This window comes from Diabrotica undecimpunctata, chromosome 8 (assembly GCF_040954645.1).
Source record: "Diabrotica undecimpunctata isolate CICGRU chromosome 8, icDiaUnde3, whole genome shotgun sequence".
NCBI lineage: Eukaryota > Metazoa > Arthropoda > Insecta > Coleoptera > Chrysomelidae > Diabrotica > Diabrotica undecimpunctata.
This window is the reverse complement of record NC_092810.1, coordinates 113,703,379-113,724,380: the sequence shown is the minus strand read 5'-3', so window position 1 is coordinate 113,724,380 and position 21,002 is coordinate 113,703,379. Positions and strand designations below refer to the sequence as shown.

General features: G+C 31.5%; 2 protein-coding genes across 2 annotated transcripts; one reads left to right on the top strand and one right to left on the bottom strand.

The window, feature by feature from the left end:
- Window positions 1–451: 451 nt before the first annotated feature.
- On the top strand, window positions 452–6,718 carry LOC140447876 (larval cuticle protein A2B-like). Its single transcript, XM_072540787.1, has 2 exons — window positions 452–525; window positions 6,171–6,718. Exons 1-2 carry the CDS (start codon window positions 514–516, stop codon window positions 6,594–6,596), a joined length of 438 nt encoding a protein of 145 aa, XP_072396888.1. The 5' UTR covers window positions 452–513; the 3' UTR covers window positions 6,597–6,718.
- A 13,468-nt stretch (window positions 6,719–20,186) lies between these two features.
- On the bottom strand, window positions 20,187–20,624 carry LOC140449063 (uncharacterized). Its single transcript, XM_072542204.1, has one exon. The coding sequence runs from the start codon at window positions 20,622–20,624 to the stop codon at window positions 20,187–20,189; it is 438 nt and encodes a 145-aa protein (XP_072398305.1).
- Between the last annotated feature and the right edge of the window lie 378 nt (window positions 20,625–21,002).

Sequence of the window (21,002 nt, the reverse complement as noted above, 5' to 3'; positions counted from 1 at the left end):
TAATCGAGCATGCAAGAAGAGGAAGAGTAATAAGTTCATTGTTGGAAATATATTTTTTTAATTTGAGAAAGTAGTGAATAAGGAATGAAATACAGACATTTATGGGTCAAGTACATATAATCACGACAACAAATATTTTCTATTATTGTTTACGACGAAACAAAGAAATATATTTATTAAAGCATAAATCGATCTAATTATTTTCGAATCAGATAAGCAAATTGCCTTACAATAAAAAAATCAATGGAGTATAACGAATCGCGTTATGTTCCATATCACTAATAAGAACTTTCAAAGTTAATTTGAACAATTTACCATATATCAAATTCTTGCGTTTAGGTGAAAAAATTCTAGGCCATCAGACACACTCTCAATTTCATAACGTTATGTTATTGTTATGATATTTCGGAAAGACACGGGAGCTTTACTCAAGCATTACAATCATATAAAAGCCAAAATTTCGCTAAACAATTCAGTTTGTGTTCCAAGACTGAACTTACAACAATAAGAAAAATGTTCGTCAAGGTGTGTACCTACATTAATTTAGAAAACCAGTGATTATTACAGTAATTCCTTAATCAGTACAGTGTAGTGTAAAATTTATACAAAATATTTTAAATATGAGTGAGAGTAATTAATTAATGCATGCTTATATTATAAATATCAGTCAATATAGATGTCAGATTTAAATAGTTTATTGTAAATTAGTGTACAGTAATTTTTTTAATTTAATAATAACTTTAAAAATTAGTCACATTTCAGTATAATTTTTTTAATACATAATACGACTTTTTTAATTGGTAATTAGTATATTTGTAGCACGACATACTAAAATTATCACAACTGTGATACATACTTAAAGATTTTACTTGAGTTATAGATCATTTTTATTTTAAAACCACTATTAGAATATTGTTCTGAAGCTATTTTCTTGTGGCATTATAAAGTAATTACTATTTAAATGGGAATAAGCCACAATTAAACGTTAAAGTAGGTTTATTAACGTTTCAATTTCCACTTCTGAAATGGTTCTCAAAATGCAAACTTTGTACTTGTATTTTGAGAACGATTTCGGAAGTGGAAATTGAATCGTCAATAAACTTACTTTAACCTTTAATTGTGGCTTATTCCCAATTAAATAGTAATCAATATTAGAACTTTTAAATAGAACTAAATGATAGTAAATATTAAAATTGATTTAATTTTAATATTTTATGAAAGGGTAAAAACTTTTAACTTTCAACTCATCCTTCGCTTTTCTTCAACAATCATTCTTCTACCTTTGGAATGCTGTGATATCTCTTCCTACATCGGTCTGTTTGTTTTTCTTCTTCCGATTGTGAATTGTTCTCTAAATATTTTATTTATATTCTGCAATTCTGTTATTGTCTCTATCCATTCTTTCTTTTTATCTTACATTTACTTATTTATATCGCCTTTTTTGTATTTATTTATCTGCGACGAACGTAATAATGGGTAGAATTTGTTTACTTTTGCTTAATTTTGTCTCTTGTTTCCTCTGTTTTTCTTATAGATCATTGTAATTTAATCTTCTTCTTAAAGTGCCTATCCGTTCCGGATGTTGGCGATCATCACGGCTATCTCTACTTTGTTTATTGCAGCGCGGAACAGTTCAGTGGTAGCTTTTTAGTTTTGACGGTCATGAGAATTTCACATTATTTCCCCGTTCTACGCAGGATCTCCACATTAGTAACTCTGTCAACCCAGGATATAAGTAAGATGCGCCTATAACACCACATTTCGAAAGCTTCGAGCCGATTCATAGATGCAACAGTCAGTGTCCACGCTTCCATTCCGTAGAGCAGAACTGTGAATATGTAGCAGTTCAATAGACGGCATTTTGTTTTTAACAAATTTTTTATAATTTAATAAGTCGGCTAATAAAATACAATCACTTGTTCTACTGGTTTGTTTCCAGTCCTGAGTTTAATTCTAATTTTTTTTTTTAAATTACTAGTGACTCTGTCTGTTTTTAAATGTACCTCCATTAAGTTGTCGTTCAATCGTTATCGTGGTCTTCCTACTAATTATCTTCCATCGTACTTTTGTTCATGCTCTTGGTCTATTTATTACTAGTTTCCAATTTGTTATCCTTCTAATTATTGCTTCGTCTTCTTTATATGTGTCCACACCATATTAGTCTTTGTGCTTGAATAAATTTTACAATGTCTCCCCCTTTAGTTATATTTTTTATTTCATGTTTCATCAGTATTCTATATTCTACTTGTTTTGACTTTATTAGGCCATGTATCCTCTTAGTTTTTCTTAATTTTTTTTTGTAAGACATATTACTTCCGCTCTATTATATCACCTATCCAATCGCTGCTTTATATGTTTTTGTTTTTGTTTTTTGTGTTCTGGCTGTGTTGGGTCTTGTTTCTGAGGCATACGTCTTACACTGACTTTATAATTTCTTGACTTCTTGACTTACCCTATCATTTGTGTTGAATCGTACTTCTAGTACGATATTAAATGACCCCGTCGACAAATTATCTACTTGTCTTACACCATGTTCTACATTTGTGTCATTTATATCTCCTTCGGTGGTTATGACTCGTGCAGATAAGTCATTCAATGTCATTCTAGTCTTAATAACTTTGCTGTTATTTCCATCTTTTTATTTCTTTTAATAAATGTTGTCTGTTAATGCTGTCGAAGGCCTGTTGGAAGTCAATGAACAATATACGTGAATTTATATGTCATGCTTGTAGCTTCTTTCGATGATTTGCGTTAGTACGTGTATTGTATCTATTGTTGTTCTCCCTTTTCTAAATCCCTGTTGATAGTGTTCTATATGCTTTTCCATGTAAAAAAATTTAGTCTCTTATTGATGATTGCTGTCAGGATCGTATACGTTTTGTTCAAAAACATAATAGCTCTATAGTTGATGTAGTTACTTGGATCAACCTTCTTAAAAATTGGTGTGATGTGTCCGTTTTTCCATTCTACAGGCAGTTTTCATACTTTCAAATTTTATGTGTCTACATATAGTCTTCTTTTTTTATATAGAAATGACTCTGTCTGTTTGTGAATGTATCTCAGATAAGTTGTCAGTCCATCGTTTTCGTGGTCTTGATATTAATCGCCTTCCTCTTATGGAACCGTCGGTTACCGTCTTTACTCCTCTATTTTGGTCATTCGACTTATATGATCTATTCTACTCTTCTATTCCTTACCCAGTTCTTGTTCTCCACCTTGCATCTGCGTCGTATATCTGTACTTCTAGCTGTGTCCCGTAGTGTTACCATCAGTTTTTCTAAGTGTTGTCATCTCTGCTGTTCTTAACATCCTTTTTGTCCTCTCTGTGTCAGGTCGTGTTTCTGCTCGTATATCATTATTGGTCTGATGACTGTTTTGTAAATTCTACCTTTTATTCCTTTTCCGATATTTTTATTTCTCCATATTGTTTTATTCAGGCAACCTGCGGCACTGTTTATTCTATTCACTTGATCTTTCACTTCAGTTTTGAGCTTTCCGTAGTTAGCTAATGTAATGCCTAGATATTTAAAATCCATCACTTCTTTTATCTGATCTTCCAGCTCCAATTTACATCGTAGTAAATTTGCTGTTATAATCATGCATTTTGTCTTGTTTGTTGAAATTAACATGTTAAATTTGAGATAGTAGTATTGCGTCGTCTGCATAGCAGATTATTCTAAGTTGTTTTTCTCCCATTTGAAATCCTTTTTAGTTCTTACTTTTTTTATTATCTCATCCATAATCATCTACACATAGTGTATATAAATATTGTTTTTCCTATTCCCAAACCCCATACGAATTCAAATTAGAATTTTCTATGTCTTTTTTAAGTTAAAAATCATCTTCAAATTTTGGTACATATTTTTAGGTACGAAATTTTAGTAGATCATTTATTAAACATATCGTGTAATATTTATTACAGCATTTGGTATTTGCTTTTTTAAGAATGTCATTGCGTCTAGAGGTAAGCTGATTTGCAGTATCATACAGTTCTATAAATGCTCTTAAAGCACGTGCTCCCTCAGCGTGTATCTGAAATCCAGGAGGCTTGGCCATTTAAGACCTTTTTACTAGATAAAGCTATTCTTTTTTGCTTGCCTGAATGTTGTTATATTTACAAAATCTTACTTTATAATTTTTACCATTATCTTTTCGTAACTTTATTAGCATATAGCCATAAAGGATTTTATGGCGTTCATAATCGAGTATTTCACGGTACTTTAAGCTTAATACCTTTTTATACCTTATTTTTATTCTCTATACACTTTTCAGGGATGTCGTAGGTACCGTCGATTTTCTTTTATCGATCTTATCTCGATATTTTAGACTTCTACATATTTCATATATTCATATGTTTTATTTTTTCCTCACTTCTTCTTCTTATTGTGCCGCCTTCGAACGAAGGTTAGCGATCACTTCTTTAAACGCTTCACTATCCTTTGCAATGTGAATAATCTGTTCAACACTGAGGTTAGTCCAATCTCTGAAATCTCTAATATTTCTCAGCCAAGATTTATTTTTTTTGTTCTCATCGGATTTTAATCTCTACTCTTCCTTGCATGATTACGTAGAGAAGAGAGTATTTATCGTTTCAAAGTATGTGACCCAGATACAATGTTTTTTTATTTTAATTGTGTCAAGCTTTCTGCTACGTCCAACTTGTCTTAACACTTCTTCGTTTGAGAATTTTGCAGTCCAAGAAATTTTTAGAATACGCCTATATAGCAATATTTCGTATCGTCTGCAAATCTTATGTTATTAATTATGCTCCCTCCAATCCTTAATCTTTCAGTTCTTGCCCATAGTGCCTCCTGAAATATTAGTTAGGAGCACACATTAAATAATTGTGGCGAAAGCACAGATCCCTGCCTAATTGTTCTTTGGTCCTAGTTTGTTTTTCTCACTATCGTCCACCCTTACGACCGCTGTTTGATTGTAGTATAGATTTTTGATTAAATTAATATCCTTGGGATCTAAGTGTATATGTTTCAATGCATGTATGAGTTTACTATGTTGAACTCTGTCAAACACTTTTTGAAAATCTATATATATATATATATATATATATATATATATATATATATATATATATATATATATAACTATTCTCCTCACTAATACTACTAATAATTATAATTTCTCTGTGAATAAGTTTGTATAAGATATTATATTTTTTATGGATGACTTGTTGCATTCGTAGATGACTTCTGTTATATTTTTTCGTTTGTTGTACTTTCTGGGTAACTACTATGTAAATGTATATTTTGTTACATGTAGTATCTTGAAGATTTGAAATTTCTTCTAATTGAGCCTTTATTCAATTCTAAGCCTCTGTTGAATCAATAGAGGCTTTCGTTTTAATTTTCCTCTCAGTTATATTTTGAAATATGTACATGTTTTATGTTGTTCTTATCTCCTTTCTAACAACCATTTGTTCTTTTGATTTACCTTTAATTTTTTTTTCTCTAGTTATAGTTATTATACAACAGTATTTCTTTTGCTCTAAATATAAATTTTAATAAATAAACCCCCTATCTTATGTACTACTTCAGGTATTTTCGTTAACCTTATAATACAATAACCATGTATAACTTTATCAGGTAAGCACTTTATCACCTTTGAATCTATTGCATCTGTAAACTTTTAAGTCTGCATCTTTCTACTATTATCTAATGAATCAATCGTCTGATTCCAAAACTTTTACATTTTGACCTTCTAAGAGTGTACTTTGTTTATTATAATATTTCTACGCCACATCTTATTACAAATCGTCTCCACATCCAGGAATAAAATAGGACCAACTTCTTTTTTTACATTTTTAAAAAATATTTGCTACAAAACTATAAGAATTTAGTAATAATCGAATATTCTGCTCTAAACCGTATTAATCTGATGGATAAGTTTACTACTTTAGGAAGATCTGTCTCGCTTATATTATAAATAGTTTTGATCTTTACTGTATTATTTGATTAATATTTTACTTTAGTTTAATGCTGTTTGTTTTTAATTGACCCTGTCAATCTAAAGTTAGCGTATTTTATAATTAATTAATTTATTAATAATTGAATTTAAACTTTACTTATAAAATAAAAATATATTCTTATTAACTTACGTACATACACAAATTCTTTGATGATTAAATTAATCATTAATTATTAAAAATTTTGCAGATCCTGTCCGTATCTGCCATCTTGGCTGCAGCTCAAGCAGGTTTTCTAGGAGGCCACGGAGCAACATCCTACGCCTCAAACCAGCTCTCCAGCGGTCACGGATATGCTGTACCAGCTGCTCATTACGGAGGTGGAGGATATGGACACGATTCTCACCAAGACTACTATGCCCATCCAAAATACCAATTTCAATATGGTGTTCAAGATCCTCACACCGGCGACCACAAATCCCAACACGAAGTAAGGGATGGTGATGTCGTTAAAGGATCCTACACTGTTGCGGAACCCGACGGTACCATCCGTACCGTTCACTACACAGCCGATGACCACAATGGTTTCAACGCAGTTGTAGAAAAATCCGGACATGCAGTACATCCTGAAGTTTATGCTCATGGCGGTCATGGTGGATACGACGGACATTATTAATTGTTTTTCTTTATTTAATTTATGTGATTTTTTATTTTTGATATTGATATTATTATTGTGATGTTTTTTTCTCACACCTGTACCTAATATATTTTGTATATACAAGTCAAATTTTATTTTTTTTATATTTACCAACCTTTATTTGATCAAACTCAAAATTTTACTTCGTAAAAAACCAAACGTCTCGTATTACACAAACAACGATGCAAACAAACATATTATCAAAAATTAACAATAATATTTTTAAATCCTAAATTATAACAATAAGCTTAATTTTATAAAAATTGGCTTATTAATTATGTAAAATGTATAAAAGCTCAGTAATTTTTCTGTTAAGTGTTGTAATCCAGTAACACATTCACATTTTTTTATCTATTGGGGACTAATCAGCTAGTGGTAGGCTTAATAAAAATTAAAAGACAAAAACACAGTTCACATGTTTATTCACCATGGCTGATGAACAAGGAAGTTTCTTTTAAAACCAATTCTTTCAAATAATATTGGATTAAAAAATTTGAAAATTTACACAAAAATGTCGACACAAATTTTCAAGAAATGTACTGTTTAGGAGGAAGAAAATCCTAATTATATATACTATTAATATAATAAGCAGAGCTCGGACTTATAGGCAACAAAAATTGAAGACAAAGGCACCTATATAGGTAAAGATTTTTATTAAAAAATGTAGACTTAACACAAATATATTAACACAACACAACAAGAATCAAACATAATGAACTAATAACTAAATACTTTTTATTTAATAATTAAACATTTTAAAGACTTAAAATTTTATCATTTATAGTACCAACACAATGCCTTTAACCCACATACTACTACTGTCCTTTTAGAAGGCAATCGATCTATTTCCCTTAAATTGATAACTTAAACTTACCGTTGGTAGATGGCGCCTGTGGGGTTTAGGTACTGTCAAACATATCGATCAAGATATTTCATTAGTTGATCGTTTTAAAAGTTTGTTTTTTAATTAAATATGGATGTTGCTAATTGAAGGTAAGTTTTTTTAATTACAAATTAAATGTGGGCATTTTACATGATTTACTAGTTATTGCTTTACTTACGTCGTTGATTGGATAAACGCTTACGTGTAATTAGTGGAAATATCGCTTTCGAGATTTTTGTTACTTTATTGTGTACGGCCGTTTTTGTTTTGTTCTCTTAAAATGACAGTAGTCAAAAGCACTACAAAATGCATATTTTTTTAGGAAATTGTTAAAATTGCATGAGTTACTTGCAGAACTTGAGACAGATGCGATTCCAACGCCTCCTGATGGTATAATTATTTTTCATCCAGACAAGGCAAATGATAAAATAACAGATTGCGATTTAGGAGACGAAGATGTCACAACGATAGACCATTTACCAGGAAGCCAGCTGAGAAATGACGTGGAGGCTATTTTCGATAATCAAGATCAGGGTGCAGAAGAGTCGGATTCCGACGGCGACGACGTACCTCTTGCCACACTACGCAAAGAAGAAACAAAACCTTTGATTATTCTAGAAAAACTAGGATCTGCACAATGGCTCATAGGTGATCTGTATAGTAGATGTGAGCATCCTAAAGATGTCGTACGCCACCGAACGTATGAACAAAATCGCACGCCATTACAGCTCTTCGGGCTATTTGTTGACGACAACCTATTCAATATGATAATAGCATATACAAATACATACGTGGCACAAAAAAACTTGGCTAGTGATGTTACAGATAATGAAGTTAGTTGTTTTGTGGGTGTGCTTATTTTGAGTGGCTACGTCGTGTTACCAAAAAGATATATCTATTGGGAAAATCGTGATAATGGTCAGAATGAAAAAGTCGCTGGAGCTCTATCGAGAGATAGATTTTCCCATATAAAGAAAATTCTTCATGTGTGTGATAATAATAGTTTTGACAAAACAGACAAGTTTGCTAAAATAAGGTCATTAAAAGATGCACTGAATAAATTTTTTTAAACCACGCACCTTTTTAACAAGACCATAGCCTAGATGAAGCTATGGTACCATATTTTGGCACCATAGGCACCCTACGAAACAATTTATACGAAACAAACCCATTCGTTGGCGTTATAAGCTTTAGATGGGTACTCTCCGTCTAGATTATATTGTATGGTTTACACCGTAACAAGCCAATTCGGTGCAAATACCAGCCTCATACAAAAACTTGGGTCTTGTTTCGTTGGTTGTTTTGTCTTATACAGATGTGCTTCAATCACGCTGGCCAAAAACGAAATTCCACCTTTTTTATAACTTCTTCTCATCCATGCATCTACTAAATGAGTTAAAAAACTGGAAGTCTTTTCGGTACAGGTACAATAGGGGCCAATAGAATACTAAAATGCTCCCTATTTTCTCCAACAGCTATAAAAAATGAAAAAATAGGGGAACTTACGATTACAGATTAGATAAAAACACAGGAATTGTGGTTTGTCGCTGGCACGGTAATAGTATCGTTACATTTGCATCTAACTTTTATTCAGTAAAACCACATCACCTAGTCAAACGGGTTTCCCATAAGAAAAAGAAATAAGGATTTATGTTTCTCAACCAAATATGATAAAGCAATACAATTCTTTTATGGGTGGCGTAGATCGCTGTGACCAAAACATTAGTATCTACCAAATCTCTATAAGATACTTTTCGCTAATAGTACATGGAATTGACAAGGCTAGGACGGAGGAAGCCTTGATCAGCTTAAATTTAAAAAGCAAATAGCTTGGAACCTCCTGGAATACTACAAAAAAGATACCAAATGCGGCCCAACAAGACGGAATCCCAACACGGTCTTACATTCAAGGGCGATTTTTCGAGCACGAAGGCGCAGCCGGAGTTTTAATTAAATTTTTTAAGGAAACAGTTTAAATTTTAATTAGATTTAGATTTTTTCGCAAAGTAACTTTTAAGAGAGATATATACCTATAAAAGATCAACTAGATGACCAGTTTTAACAACGATTTGTGGAAGAAGTGGACAAGTTCGATAAAATGAGTCGAAAATAATTTGACAATGTGGAGCTGTACTCTGCCGATATAAAACGTCTACAAAAGTTTTTGGTGCATCTCTCCTGACAATAAAAAATATGACAAAATCTAAAGTATAAGTTGATCTCCCTATATATTACCTTATTAAAAATGTACCACTATAATGAATAACACTATTGGAAAACATTATCTTAAAGAAAAATATGTGTACATTATTTTTATTAATAAGAATGCAATAAATTACAAACCAATACGCGTAAACTCGTAAATATAAACTTAGGGATAGTTAATTATTGTGACAATTTCGTAATTGTAAATGAGAGCAATGATTTTAAAATTTTACTTGTTAACTGAAAATCGTTATTACATATGGCATGGTGTAAATGTAATAAACTAGTTACCACAAGCAGTAACCTAATCGTATAATTATTTTTTATTGAAAACAATTATGTCTCTTTTTAATTAGCAATCAATATTCTTAACTAATTAACCGTTATGTACCAAGAACTTTTTAAATCTCCATGTTACCTACAGGGTGTTCAAAAAATTTCTTTGCAATCAAATTTTAGGTGAACTATATTACTTCTTTTTTTATGTACCTACTTTCTTTTACTGAAAATTGGCAGCCACCTCGGGCGAATTAGAGAATTTTTTTAAAATTTTTTCTCGAGAATTGTAGAAACAATTCCACTCCTTCTAAGTTCATGACTTTGGACGAAACGTGGCCCCTTTTCAGACAAAGATGCTCATCTAGGCAACATATAACTAATAGGCCTTCAAAGTATGGAATAAAGAATTTTACATTAGCTTCTTCCAAAAGAGTTTATGCAATGAAGGTATAGACTGGGAAGCAAACCGATGGGACTATACCTCTCACAAATTTACCCCAGGATGTGGTGAAAAGGTTAATTGATCCAAATATGATAAAAAAAAATATTATTCATTTAGCAGAACACATTAATTGCTAGTATCAAATTCGCGGGAAATTACCATCTCTTGCCAGCAGATTGTTTACGTTTTTATCAAAAATTAACCGGAAATGCAGGCATAGAAAAAGATATTGATTTATTGATGAAAAAGTATAGTTTACAAAATACATTCAGAAATAGTAGAAGATGGCGACTTAAATTAGAGAGAGGGAGAGAGAGAGAGAGAGAGAGAGAGAGAGAGAGAGAGAGAGAGAGAGAACAAAACAAATATATACAAAAATATAGCCGGAAAGATAGCAGAAATAACCCTAGAGAGAATAAAAACAACTCCCAGAAAGAAAATAAACGAAATAAATAACAGAGTATAGTTCGTAGCTGTATCAACATAGACAAGAGCATTTTGTTTTCAGGACACAAGTATTAGACCACACGCACTTATGCTGCGAGAAAAATCGACCCTCGCTACTGCAGTGTTAATTTTTTTTAAATGTTTAGGAAAGTCTCAGTCACACAACCTACATTTTTTATTCTATTTTTGAAACCATAAATTACCGATTGTTAATAAATTAGTATATAGTAAAGTTACATATCTAGTTATAGAAACAATCCATTAAAATGTCTGTAAAGACATTAAATCATAGAATTTCATAATATTCTACTATAATCAATTTTATTGGATCCATTTTAGGTAACATTTTTTTAATGCCAACGTTGTGGTTAAACTTTATTTCGTACCCAAGATGGTAGTCTTATAAATTGCTAAATATTATATCTGTGTAAAACTGTAATTAATGAAGTGATAATCCAATAAAAGTAATAAAAAATTATTATTTATAATATTTATGTAAGTAGTTTTAGTAATGATAAATTATTTTTATAGTGTGTTCACTTTGGAACAAAGTCCTAGTACGGTTTTCTCCACCTTATTCAGTACCTACTGAGCGTACTCCTGATAAAACAAGAATTTGTTTGTATTATCTGGTATTCTAATTGTGTGTGTATGTGTGTATGTGAATGTGTATGTTTGTGTGTGAGCTGATTTATAATACTGTGTGTGGATTTCAAATTGGCTCAATTATGGTTATGATAATTAAAGGTTTTTCTTAATTTTCAATAATAATTTTAATTCACCTTTCTCTTCATCTTCTCGAAATCGTCTTCTTTAGTGCCCTCACTTAATTGGAGTTGGTGATAAAAACTCTGTTTTATCTTGCGTATTTTTATGTTTCGGAAAGAAGGAATTTTGTAAAATTATGTTCCAGACGTATAGTCTTCTGCAGGTCATCATGCAGGGTAGAGTCGATAGCAAAAAGGGAATAGGTAGACAGAGAAAGTCATGGCTGCGAAATATTTAAGACTGGAAAAACATGACTGTAGACGAATTATTCCACGTTGCAAAAGACAGAGAAACTTTTAGAAATGTGATCGTCAACCTCCATTAATGGAGACGGCATAGGAAAAAGAAGAATGTTCCAAACAGAAAAATTATGTTTTAGAATTTTGGATTGGATTGTTTCAGAAAAAACAATCTTTCACCTAAAAAAACTGGTAAAATTAAAACACTTTTAATGCATGCAAAACCTTTCCCAATGCCAAGTTGCTTCTTAGATCCGAGATGTTTGCAAATATTACACGAAAATTGCAGAACGACGTAACCTTGACGCTAAAACGTAAGGGTAAATGTTATTGTACCACGAGGGGTTTGATCTTTAATCAAAATTTTAAAACATGATAGAATACAAACGAATAAAATAATTGTGGAGGAAATTGTGGAGGCTCATTTTATTTCATAAATAAACACCATCCAAAACCTGATTTTTATCAAGACAATGCCAGACCACATATTGCTAGAGATTCGTTAGTCTTCATAGATTAATAACCCTTTATCTTGGCCACCACGATTGCTTGATCTATCTCCAATTAAACAAGTCTGGAACATTAGGACATGATAGTCAAGTTAAGTCAAGTCAAATTTATTGATCACATGCGACATTCTACAAAGTACATGTATGAGACAAGTCAAAGTTACATTTTACAAAGTTATCTTAAAAGTATATAAATTAATAAACACGATAAAATATACTTAAAAGTTATTTTTAGAATATGGCTCTAGCTCACAAATGTATTGATGTACACACCTCCGAAAGTTTGGCTGATGTAAATTCATTCGTATATCTATTGGCAATTTGTTAAAGAAACTTATGGCTGCATAGTGTGTGCTACTTTCCAACAAAACAGAACGATGTTGTGGAAGCATAAAGTGATTGTCTCTGAATCTTGTTGAATAAACATGGTTAAATTGAAATTTATTAAATTCATAAATTTTGCTATGTAAATACATTATACACGAAAATATATACAGATTAGGAATTGTAAGAATATTGTTTTGTCTAAAGATGCCTCTACAAGAATCTCTAAATTTCATTTTATACATTATCCTAATAGCTCTTTTCTGAAGTACGAATATCTGCTCTAATTCAGAGGTACAACCCCAGACTTCAATGCCATATTTGGCTATTGAGTAAAAATGGGCAAAGTATACTGTTTTTAATACTGACGTATGAAAGAGACGTGAAAGAATTCTCAATGCATAACATGCGCTACTTATTCTGGATTTAAAATTAGAAATGTGGTTTGACCATTTACAATTACTGTCTAGAAGTACCCCCAGCAACTTCGTGCAGTCTGTTTTATCTATTGCTGCTTCTATAGTGGCTTGATGGTTTAATAAATTATTTGACGTGAAAATCATATACTTTGATTTCTCTTTATTCAAAACTAATTTTTTGGATAAGAAATAACTGTTGATGGTGGATAGTATCTGTGTGGTTTTATTTTGCAAATTTTGATCAGACGTTCCTGTGACTAGAATGTTAGTATCATCCGCATAACTGATGATGTTAACCCCAGTCAGTGAATTAGTTAACAAAGCCATATCATTAATAAATACTATAAAAAGTAGAGGACCCAATACACTACCCTGAGGGATACCATAATGGATATCCAATGTGTTTGATTCGTTTACAAGTTCATTAGATGTTATCTTTACTTTTTGTCTTCTATTCTCTAGATAGGAAGTAAACCATTTTAGAACTACACCACGAATACCAATCCCCTCAAGTTTTATTAGCAACAAATTATGATCCAAAGTGTCAAAAGCGTTGCACAAATCGAGAAATAAACCACATGCCTTCTCTCGTCTGTCCAAAGCATCCAACACTAAGCTGACGAAATTTGCAAGAGCTGTAGTTGTAGACTTAGAAGATATAAAACCATGTTGAAAATTATGCAAGACACTATGCTTTTTTAGGAATGCGTTCATTCTAGTATAAACCAGAGTTTCAATTATCTTTGAAAACACAGATAGGAGACTTATGGGACGATAGTTATTAAGGTCATCTTTATCACCACTTTTGAATAAAGGGATTACAATAGATAGTTTAAACATACTAGGAAATACTCCTTGCTGAAAAGAGGCATTACAAATATCCGTCAGTGGATCTGCGAGAGCATGAATGCATTGTTTTAATAACTTAGGGGAAATCTGATCAAAACCACAACTATGTTTGGATTTAAAACTTTCGACTATACTAGTTATTTCCTGTGGGTTAGTAGGATATAAAAACATAGAACAACTATTACGGTTTTTTGATGCTGATGTAAACCCACCCATTTTAGTAGGATCCAAAGCGGCAAGTAACTTTGGAGCCATTTCAACAAAATGGTGGTTAAATTTGTCTGCTAAATTACTGTTATCATCACTAGGTACTTTTGAGTTATTTTGTTTCCCGACTGTTAAGTTTACTAAATGCCAAATACATTTCATTTTATTTGATGATTCGTTTAACTGTCTCATGAAGTGACTACTTTTAGCTGCTTTTAATTTAATTGAATATTCTGCCTTTGCCAAATGAAGGACTGGCCTAAGATTACTATTTTTCTGGCAGATCGTTTCTAAAAGTTTTAGCTGATCCCTTAAATTGTACAGTTCCTGCGTAAACCAATTCGAACGTGTATATTTTTTAGGTTTACATTTAAGTAGTGGAAAATGGGACCGAAAGTAATTTTGAATAGTATTTAAAAAAGCTAATGATTTATTCTCAGCAGAAATTGTATTAAATACTTCTGACCAATTTGTTGACTCAAGGGTTTGAACAAAACGATTTATGTTCCTTTTACTATATGAACGGATGAATATATAGGCATCATTGTCTGTGCTAATGCTACATTGGAACAATTGCGCACGATGATCAGAGATAAAACCTTCCACAACCATTGTTTCTTGTGGGTGATTTATGTTTGTAGCAATATAATCAATTTGAGTTTTACTAGTTGCAGTAACTCTTGTATAATCATTTACAGTTACGGTTAAGCCATAAGAATCTAAAACATTTACCAAGTTCTGCTTACTTAGTGTATTTGATTTGAAATCTATATTAAAATCACCTGTTAATATTATAGCCTTACCTTCGGAGACTAGGACATCAAGTATTAGATCCAGTTTTGACATAAAAACATCAATAGAGGCACGTCCAGGCAGATAAATAGACAACACAACACAATTAAAAATGCAATAGTCTATTTCAACAGCACTCACTTCAAAATTATATTTCTCAGATTCAGAACATATATCAGAACGTTCCTTCCAAACCACACCCTCTTTCACATGGATTGAAGACCCTCCATGTTCCCCCTGGTCACGGCAGTAAGAAGAAGCCAGAGAAAATCCATTTATATGGTGTAGTTCTAGTTGTTCTTTAGATTTCCAGTGCTCAGTTAAACAGACACATATATTATGTAGACCTTCGCACTGCAGGAAGAACTCTAGTTTTTTAATGCTTGTTGATATACATTGTATATTTTGATGAACTAAGCCAAAACTTTTTTGATTGAAAGTTGAAGAATTTTTACCAACTGTGTCAAAATTTGGAGAATTGAATACTTCTAACTTATTCAATTTGAAACCAGTTTTCTGACTAACACTTGGGATATTTAATAATGTAATATCTGGATCAAAAACTAAGCTTTCTCTGTCTGTTTTTTCTTGCGGTAAAAAAAACGACTTACAACAGCTCCGTGAGGCCAAACTTCGGGATTCATGGCCTTGTTGAAGTTCCCTGAACATATATTTACTTTGAACGATGAGTAAATTGTTGGATGTTTTGATTGAATCATTTCACATGTTGCTTCAGGAAAATTCACTTTAATTAACTCGGTTAGAGAGTCAGTTGTAGTTTCTTTATTAATTCTTGTAACAAGTAGAGTTGAAATTTTTGGTACACCCTTAACCTCATCGCTATCCCTATTGCTACCTACTATAATTTTTCTTCGTCCATTAAACTGATGTCACCTAGGCCTAATAGTTTTCCATTCTTGATCATTTTCCGCCTCATTTATATGTATTTCATCGTTAGTCGGTTTTTCGTCTTGTACTAAATTAATGAACTGATCCATTTTTAATCTGTTTTGTTCAAAAAGCAGTCCTTTCGAAACATCTGTTTTTGTTATTGTTTGGGAATTCCCTTGTTTATTTACGTCAGGCTTTTTCGGAGTAATTACCAGTTCACTTTTTGCTGCTCTGCCCATAAAGTTTTGTTTGTGTTCTTCTTTCTTTTTTTCGGCAATATTTAAATTGGTCGTATAATGTGTTTTGGAGTTCGTAATAGTACTAGTAGATGGCATTATATGTATCTTTGGTAAATCTGAGTTCTCTTTTAATTGTTTTAGGAGAAAAATTAAATCTTCTTGTTCTTGGCACCTTTTTTCTAGATGATATGTAAGTTTACTTACAGCGTCAAGTTCCTTTTTAATGGTAATAGTCCTGTCTGATAATGTGTCACAGTGAGAACAGGTTATGTTATCTACCAAATCATAAGATTTATTGTCGCTCTTGCTGTTTATAAATTCACCAATTTTATTTATATAGGCAATCACTTGTGGATTTGCAACATTCACTGGCACTTTTAACGTCACAATTATGTCGATTAGTTCATTTTTCTTTAATTTATTTAACTCAGTCGTTAACATGGTTGTATCACACGCCGCCATCTTTTCCGCTATGATAGTCCGCAGGCTCCTGAATTTGCAACATTTTCACAAAATTCTAGTAGAGAATTGTAGCAATACTCCAACAGAATATTGACCACCTCATCAGAACGATGCACAGGCGTGTTAATGACATTAGTGTCAACTGAATAAGAAATCTTGAATCCTCAACACATTACTAAACCAGTTTGTTCAACTTCACTTAAAAAATCAAACTAGAAATTTTATGTTACTAGTTAGGAACTCTGAATAAGAATACCAAAAATTATTAAATTCAGATAAGTGTATATAGGTGTTTAACTATTTTTGTCATAATGAAAATACACAAAAATAATAAATGTAAAATAATAAGATTAATATATCTGCTATATAAAAATATAAAATTTTCTAAAGAACAAAGTTATACCATAAATTTTTAATATCTATAACATATTTAAAGCTTGTACTAGTACTGCTCATTAGTGCTCATGCATTCTGCAAGCAAAATGGAAGTGGAACCATCTTAAAATGATATTATTATACCATCAAATGAGAAAGCTGTAAAAATTCTGCATTTCTCTATCCTAGCGGTTAAAATCGGGCAAAAATTTTGTTTCAAATCAATTCTTGAAAATATATAGGTGCCTCAAATCTCCGCTGCTTTTCTTAACTATGCCGATAGAACTTAACTATGGAGAATCACATATCTCGATAATTTGGTCTTTTATCATCTTTTCAATCTATTGTTTAACATCTTGTCAGTACCTATTTGGAATTGGATACGATTTTGATCGAAAATTTTTCAAATTTGTCACCGTAAATGAATGTTTATAACTTTTTGTAACTCTGTTTTCTTCATTAATCAACTCTTTATAATTTCTCAAGATCAAACGTACTTAGTATCCATGCTCTCTCCGCAGATTGCATTTCTTTCTCCTAAACCCTCTTTATCCTTCTTTTCCTGCTTATGTGTCAGCTTTCTCTTTTATCTTTTCGAAAACTTTTACAATTTTCTTTTCCACTAAGGTTTATTTTTTTGGTCACTTTTACTTTCACTTTTTACTTTCTTCGTAATTCAGTTCATACAATGACTTCAATGTATTGCTATTTTCTTTTTTTCTTCTTTCGTCTTCTTCTAGGTTCATTTCTTTTAATGACTCCCAGGCATTAATTTCTTCTAAATTTATTTTCTACTTTCTTTGGTTATTTCTCAGTTCTTGTTCCGTTATTATATTTACTTGTAAACTTTGTTTCCTTTTCGGTTTCCTGGATTTTTCAGTTTGTTTAACTTTTTTTCTATTTCTCGCTTATCTTAGTGTATCGCTTTATCGAATTTGATTTCTAAATTCTCTACTTTTTTTCTTTGCACTTGATTTTTATTTCTTGTTCTACTATTTCTTTCTTAATAATTTTTAAACAATTTTTTATTTTCTTTTCATACTTTTCTATACGTTTCTCTATTTTCCTGTTGTTATCTTCTATTGCTTGTTGTATTTCACGTTGATTTTTTCCATTGTTTGTTTTGTTTCATATTGGTTTTGTTCCATTGTTTGTTTTGCTTCCCATTGATTTTTTTCAATCATTTGTGTGGCTTCTTACATGCCTTGGTTTGTTTCTTTTTGATTTTTCTTCATTGATTGTCATTGTAACTTTATTTCAAGTAAAATTTTATATAAGTAATATTAAATTTGGAATTGGGTTTTAGTGTTTCATTAAAATCAACGTTTTTGCAGGTACTTCTTGCCTTTGCCAACAAATACTTGAAACAAAAAAAATATATCACTCCCTGAAACCCAGTAGACACAAGACCCATAACGGTCGACATAATACTAACAGGAAGTAAACTTTAACTGTTTTTTATCTATGCATGCACAGAAGACTTCGATAGAAACACAAAAGACAAACTATTTGACAATACTCACTAAGAATCCTATACAAATCAAATATTGAATATTTTGGTATTAATCACGACACTTCCATAATACCTCACGATGTAAAGATTTTTGCAAAGGAGCTAAGTGTGTTTTCGATCACCTTCTATTAAAAGTACCTGTTAAAACAACCTACAATCAAAGTCTTAAACATCAAGACCAAAACTGTAAGAAAGAAGCTGTAAAGCGACATAGCATAAAAAATGTCCAAAAGTTTATTTGAAAAATTACGTTTATCGCGAAAATTAGCAGAAGATATCAATGACAAGGCAGAAAAATTTACTAAATTTTAAAACACAAAATCCAAAGAAAAACACTGGAAGCCCTTGGTGCTACAGATAAAACATAAAACAAAAATTCTTGGTAAACAGACAATATAATACAAGTGATTTTAATCAAACCAAAACATGGTTATTCTGCTTCTTTACGTTCCTTCTCCTATCGGAGGTTGTAAGTCATCATCGCATTATTAATTTTATTGGCAGCGCTTCTGAATAATTCTAATGAGCTGCAATCGAACCACTCGCTCAAATTTCTTCCCTTGTATCTTTCATTGCATAATTAACCTAAATAATACGTTCTTCTCGCCCCTTATTATCTGACTCAGATATTGAATCTTTCTAATTTTAACAGTTTTTATGACTTCACATTCTTTCTTTATTCTTCGTAACTCCTCTATATTAGTTACTTTTTCAGTCCATGATATTCTGTGGATTTTCCTGTAGCACCACATCTCAAAGGAGTTTAATTTTTTGATTTCAGACTGTTTTATTGTCCACGCTTCCATGCCGTATAGTAAAGTAGAAAAAACGTAACAACGTAGCATTATTGTGCGGATCTCTAGATTAAGGTTACGGTTGCAAAGTAAGTTCTTCAATTTTATGAACGTGTTTCTTGCCATTTCTATTCTAGATCTGATTTCTTTTGTTTGATCTTCATCTTTGGTTAGTCACGTTCCCAAATATTTATATGTTGTTACTCTTTCGATCGTTGTATTATTGATGATGAGGTTATCTACATTTTGTGGTTTTCTTGAGAATATCATTGATTTCGTTTTCTTAAGATCCATTTGCAGTCCGTACCTTTCACATGCATTGTATACATGCTGTATTATGTACTGTAGATCTTCCATATCACTTGCAAATATGATCGTATCGTCAGCATATCTAATATTATGAATGCTATTTCTGTTGACCAAAATACCTTTCACAATATCCAATAAAGCGTCTTGAAATATCACTTCACTGTAGACTTTAAATAAGAGTGGTGAAAGTATGCAACCTTGTCGAACTCCTCTAAGTATACTTACTTTTTCTGTCAGTTCTCCTTCGACTCTTATTCTTGCTTTCTGATTTTGATACAGATTCGATATAATTTGTAGATCTCTACTGTCTAAATTTTTGGTCTTAAGAATACTTAAAAGCTTTTCATGTTGAACTCTGTCAAAAGCTTTTTTAAAATCTATGAAGTAAGCATGTATGTCCTGATTCATATTCAGACATCGTTGTGTCAGAACATTGACTCCGAATAATGCTTCTTTATTTCCTAGACCCTTTCTAAAACCCATCTGTGAATCACTTATTTCTTGTTCTAATTTCATGTGGATTCTGTTATGTATGATTTTAAGGAAGGTTTTTAATGTGTGGCTTATTAATGCAATTGTCCGACAGTCATTGCAATCTTTAGTATTTGTGATTTTTGGAATCGTTACAAAAGTTGAGAAAAGCCATTTTTGGGTATGTTTCTCGTCTTGTATATGGAGTTAAAAAGGTCTAGCAAGACATCAATATTATTCTCATCAATTATCTTCAATAGTTTAATTGGTATATTATCGGGTCCGAGAGCTTCTCTACCTTTTGTGTGTTTTATGGCATAAATACCTACCCCTTTTATTATTTCTGGTTTCGTGATTTCTCCGTCAATTTCTAATTGTTTTACTTTTTGGTCATAAAATAAGTGTTCAATGTATTCTTTCCATCTACGTAATTTGTCTTGTGTTTCAGTTATAGTGGTACCATCTGCATTTGTTAATATCCCGATTGGTTTATTACGATTTCCTGAAATCATTTCTTTAAGCTTCTTATGGGTGTTGAAAGTGTCATACCTTGCCTCACATTCCTCAATTTCTTGACATTTAATGGACATTCATGTTTCCTTAGCTTATTTTATTTTCTGTTTTATTTGTTTAATAATTTCTTAATATTTAATTTTATTTTTGTTTTTATGTATTCTTCTTTCGTCCATCTTTTCACAGTCTCTATTGTTTTCTTTATATTCTTCCATTTTGTTTCAATATCTGAAGTATTCTTATTTTGTTGTTTTATTTCTTGGATACTGTGATTTATTTTATTTCGAGTTTCTTGGTATGTATTTGGTTCTCTTAGTTTATCAATGTATATTTGTGGTCTAGATCTTTTCATTAATTGTTTTCTCAATCTTACATTTATATTTACTACTGCTGGGTTGTGGTCCGAGTTTACATCTGCTCCAGGGTAAGTCTTCACTACTGTAATAGAGTTCTTG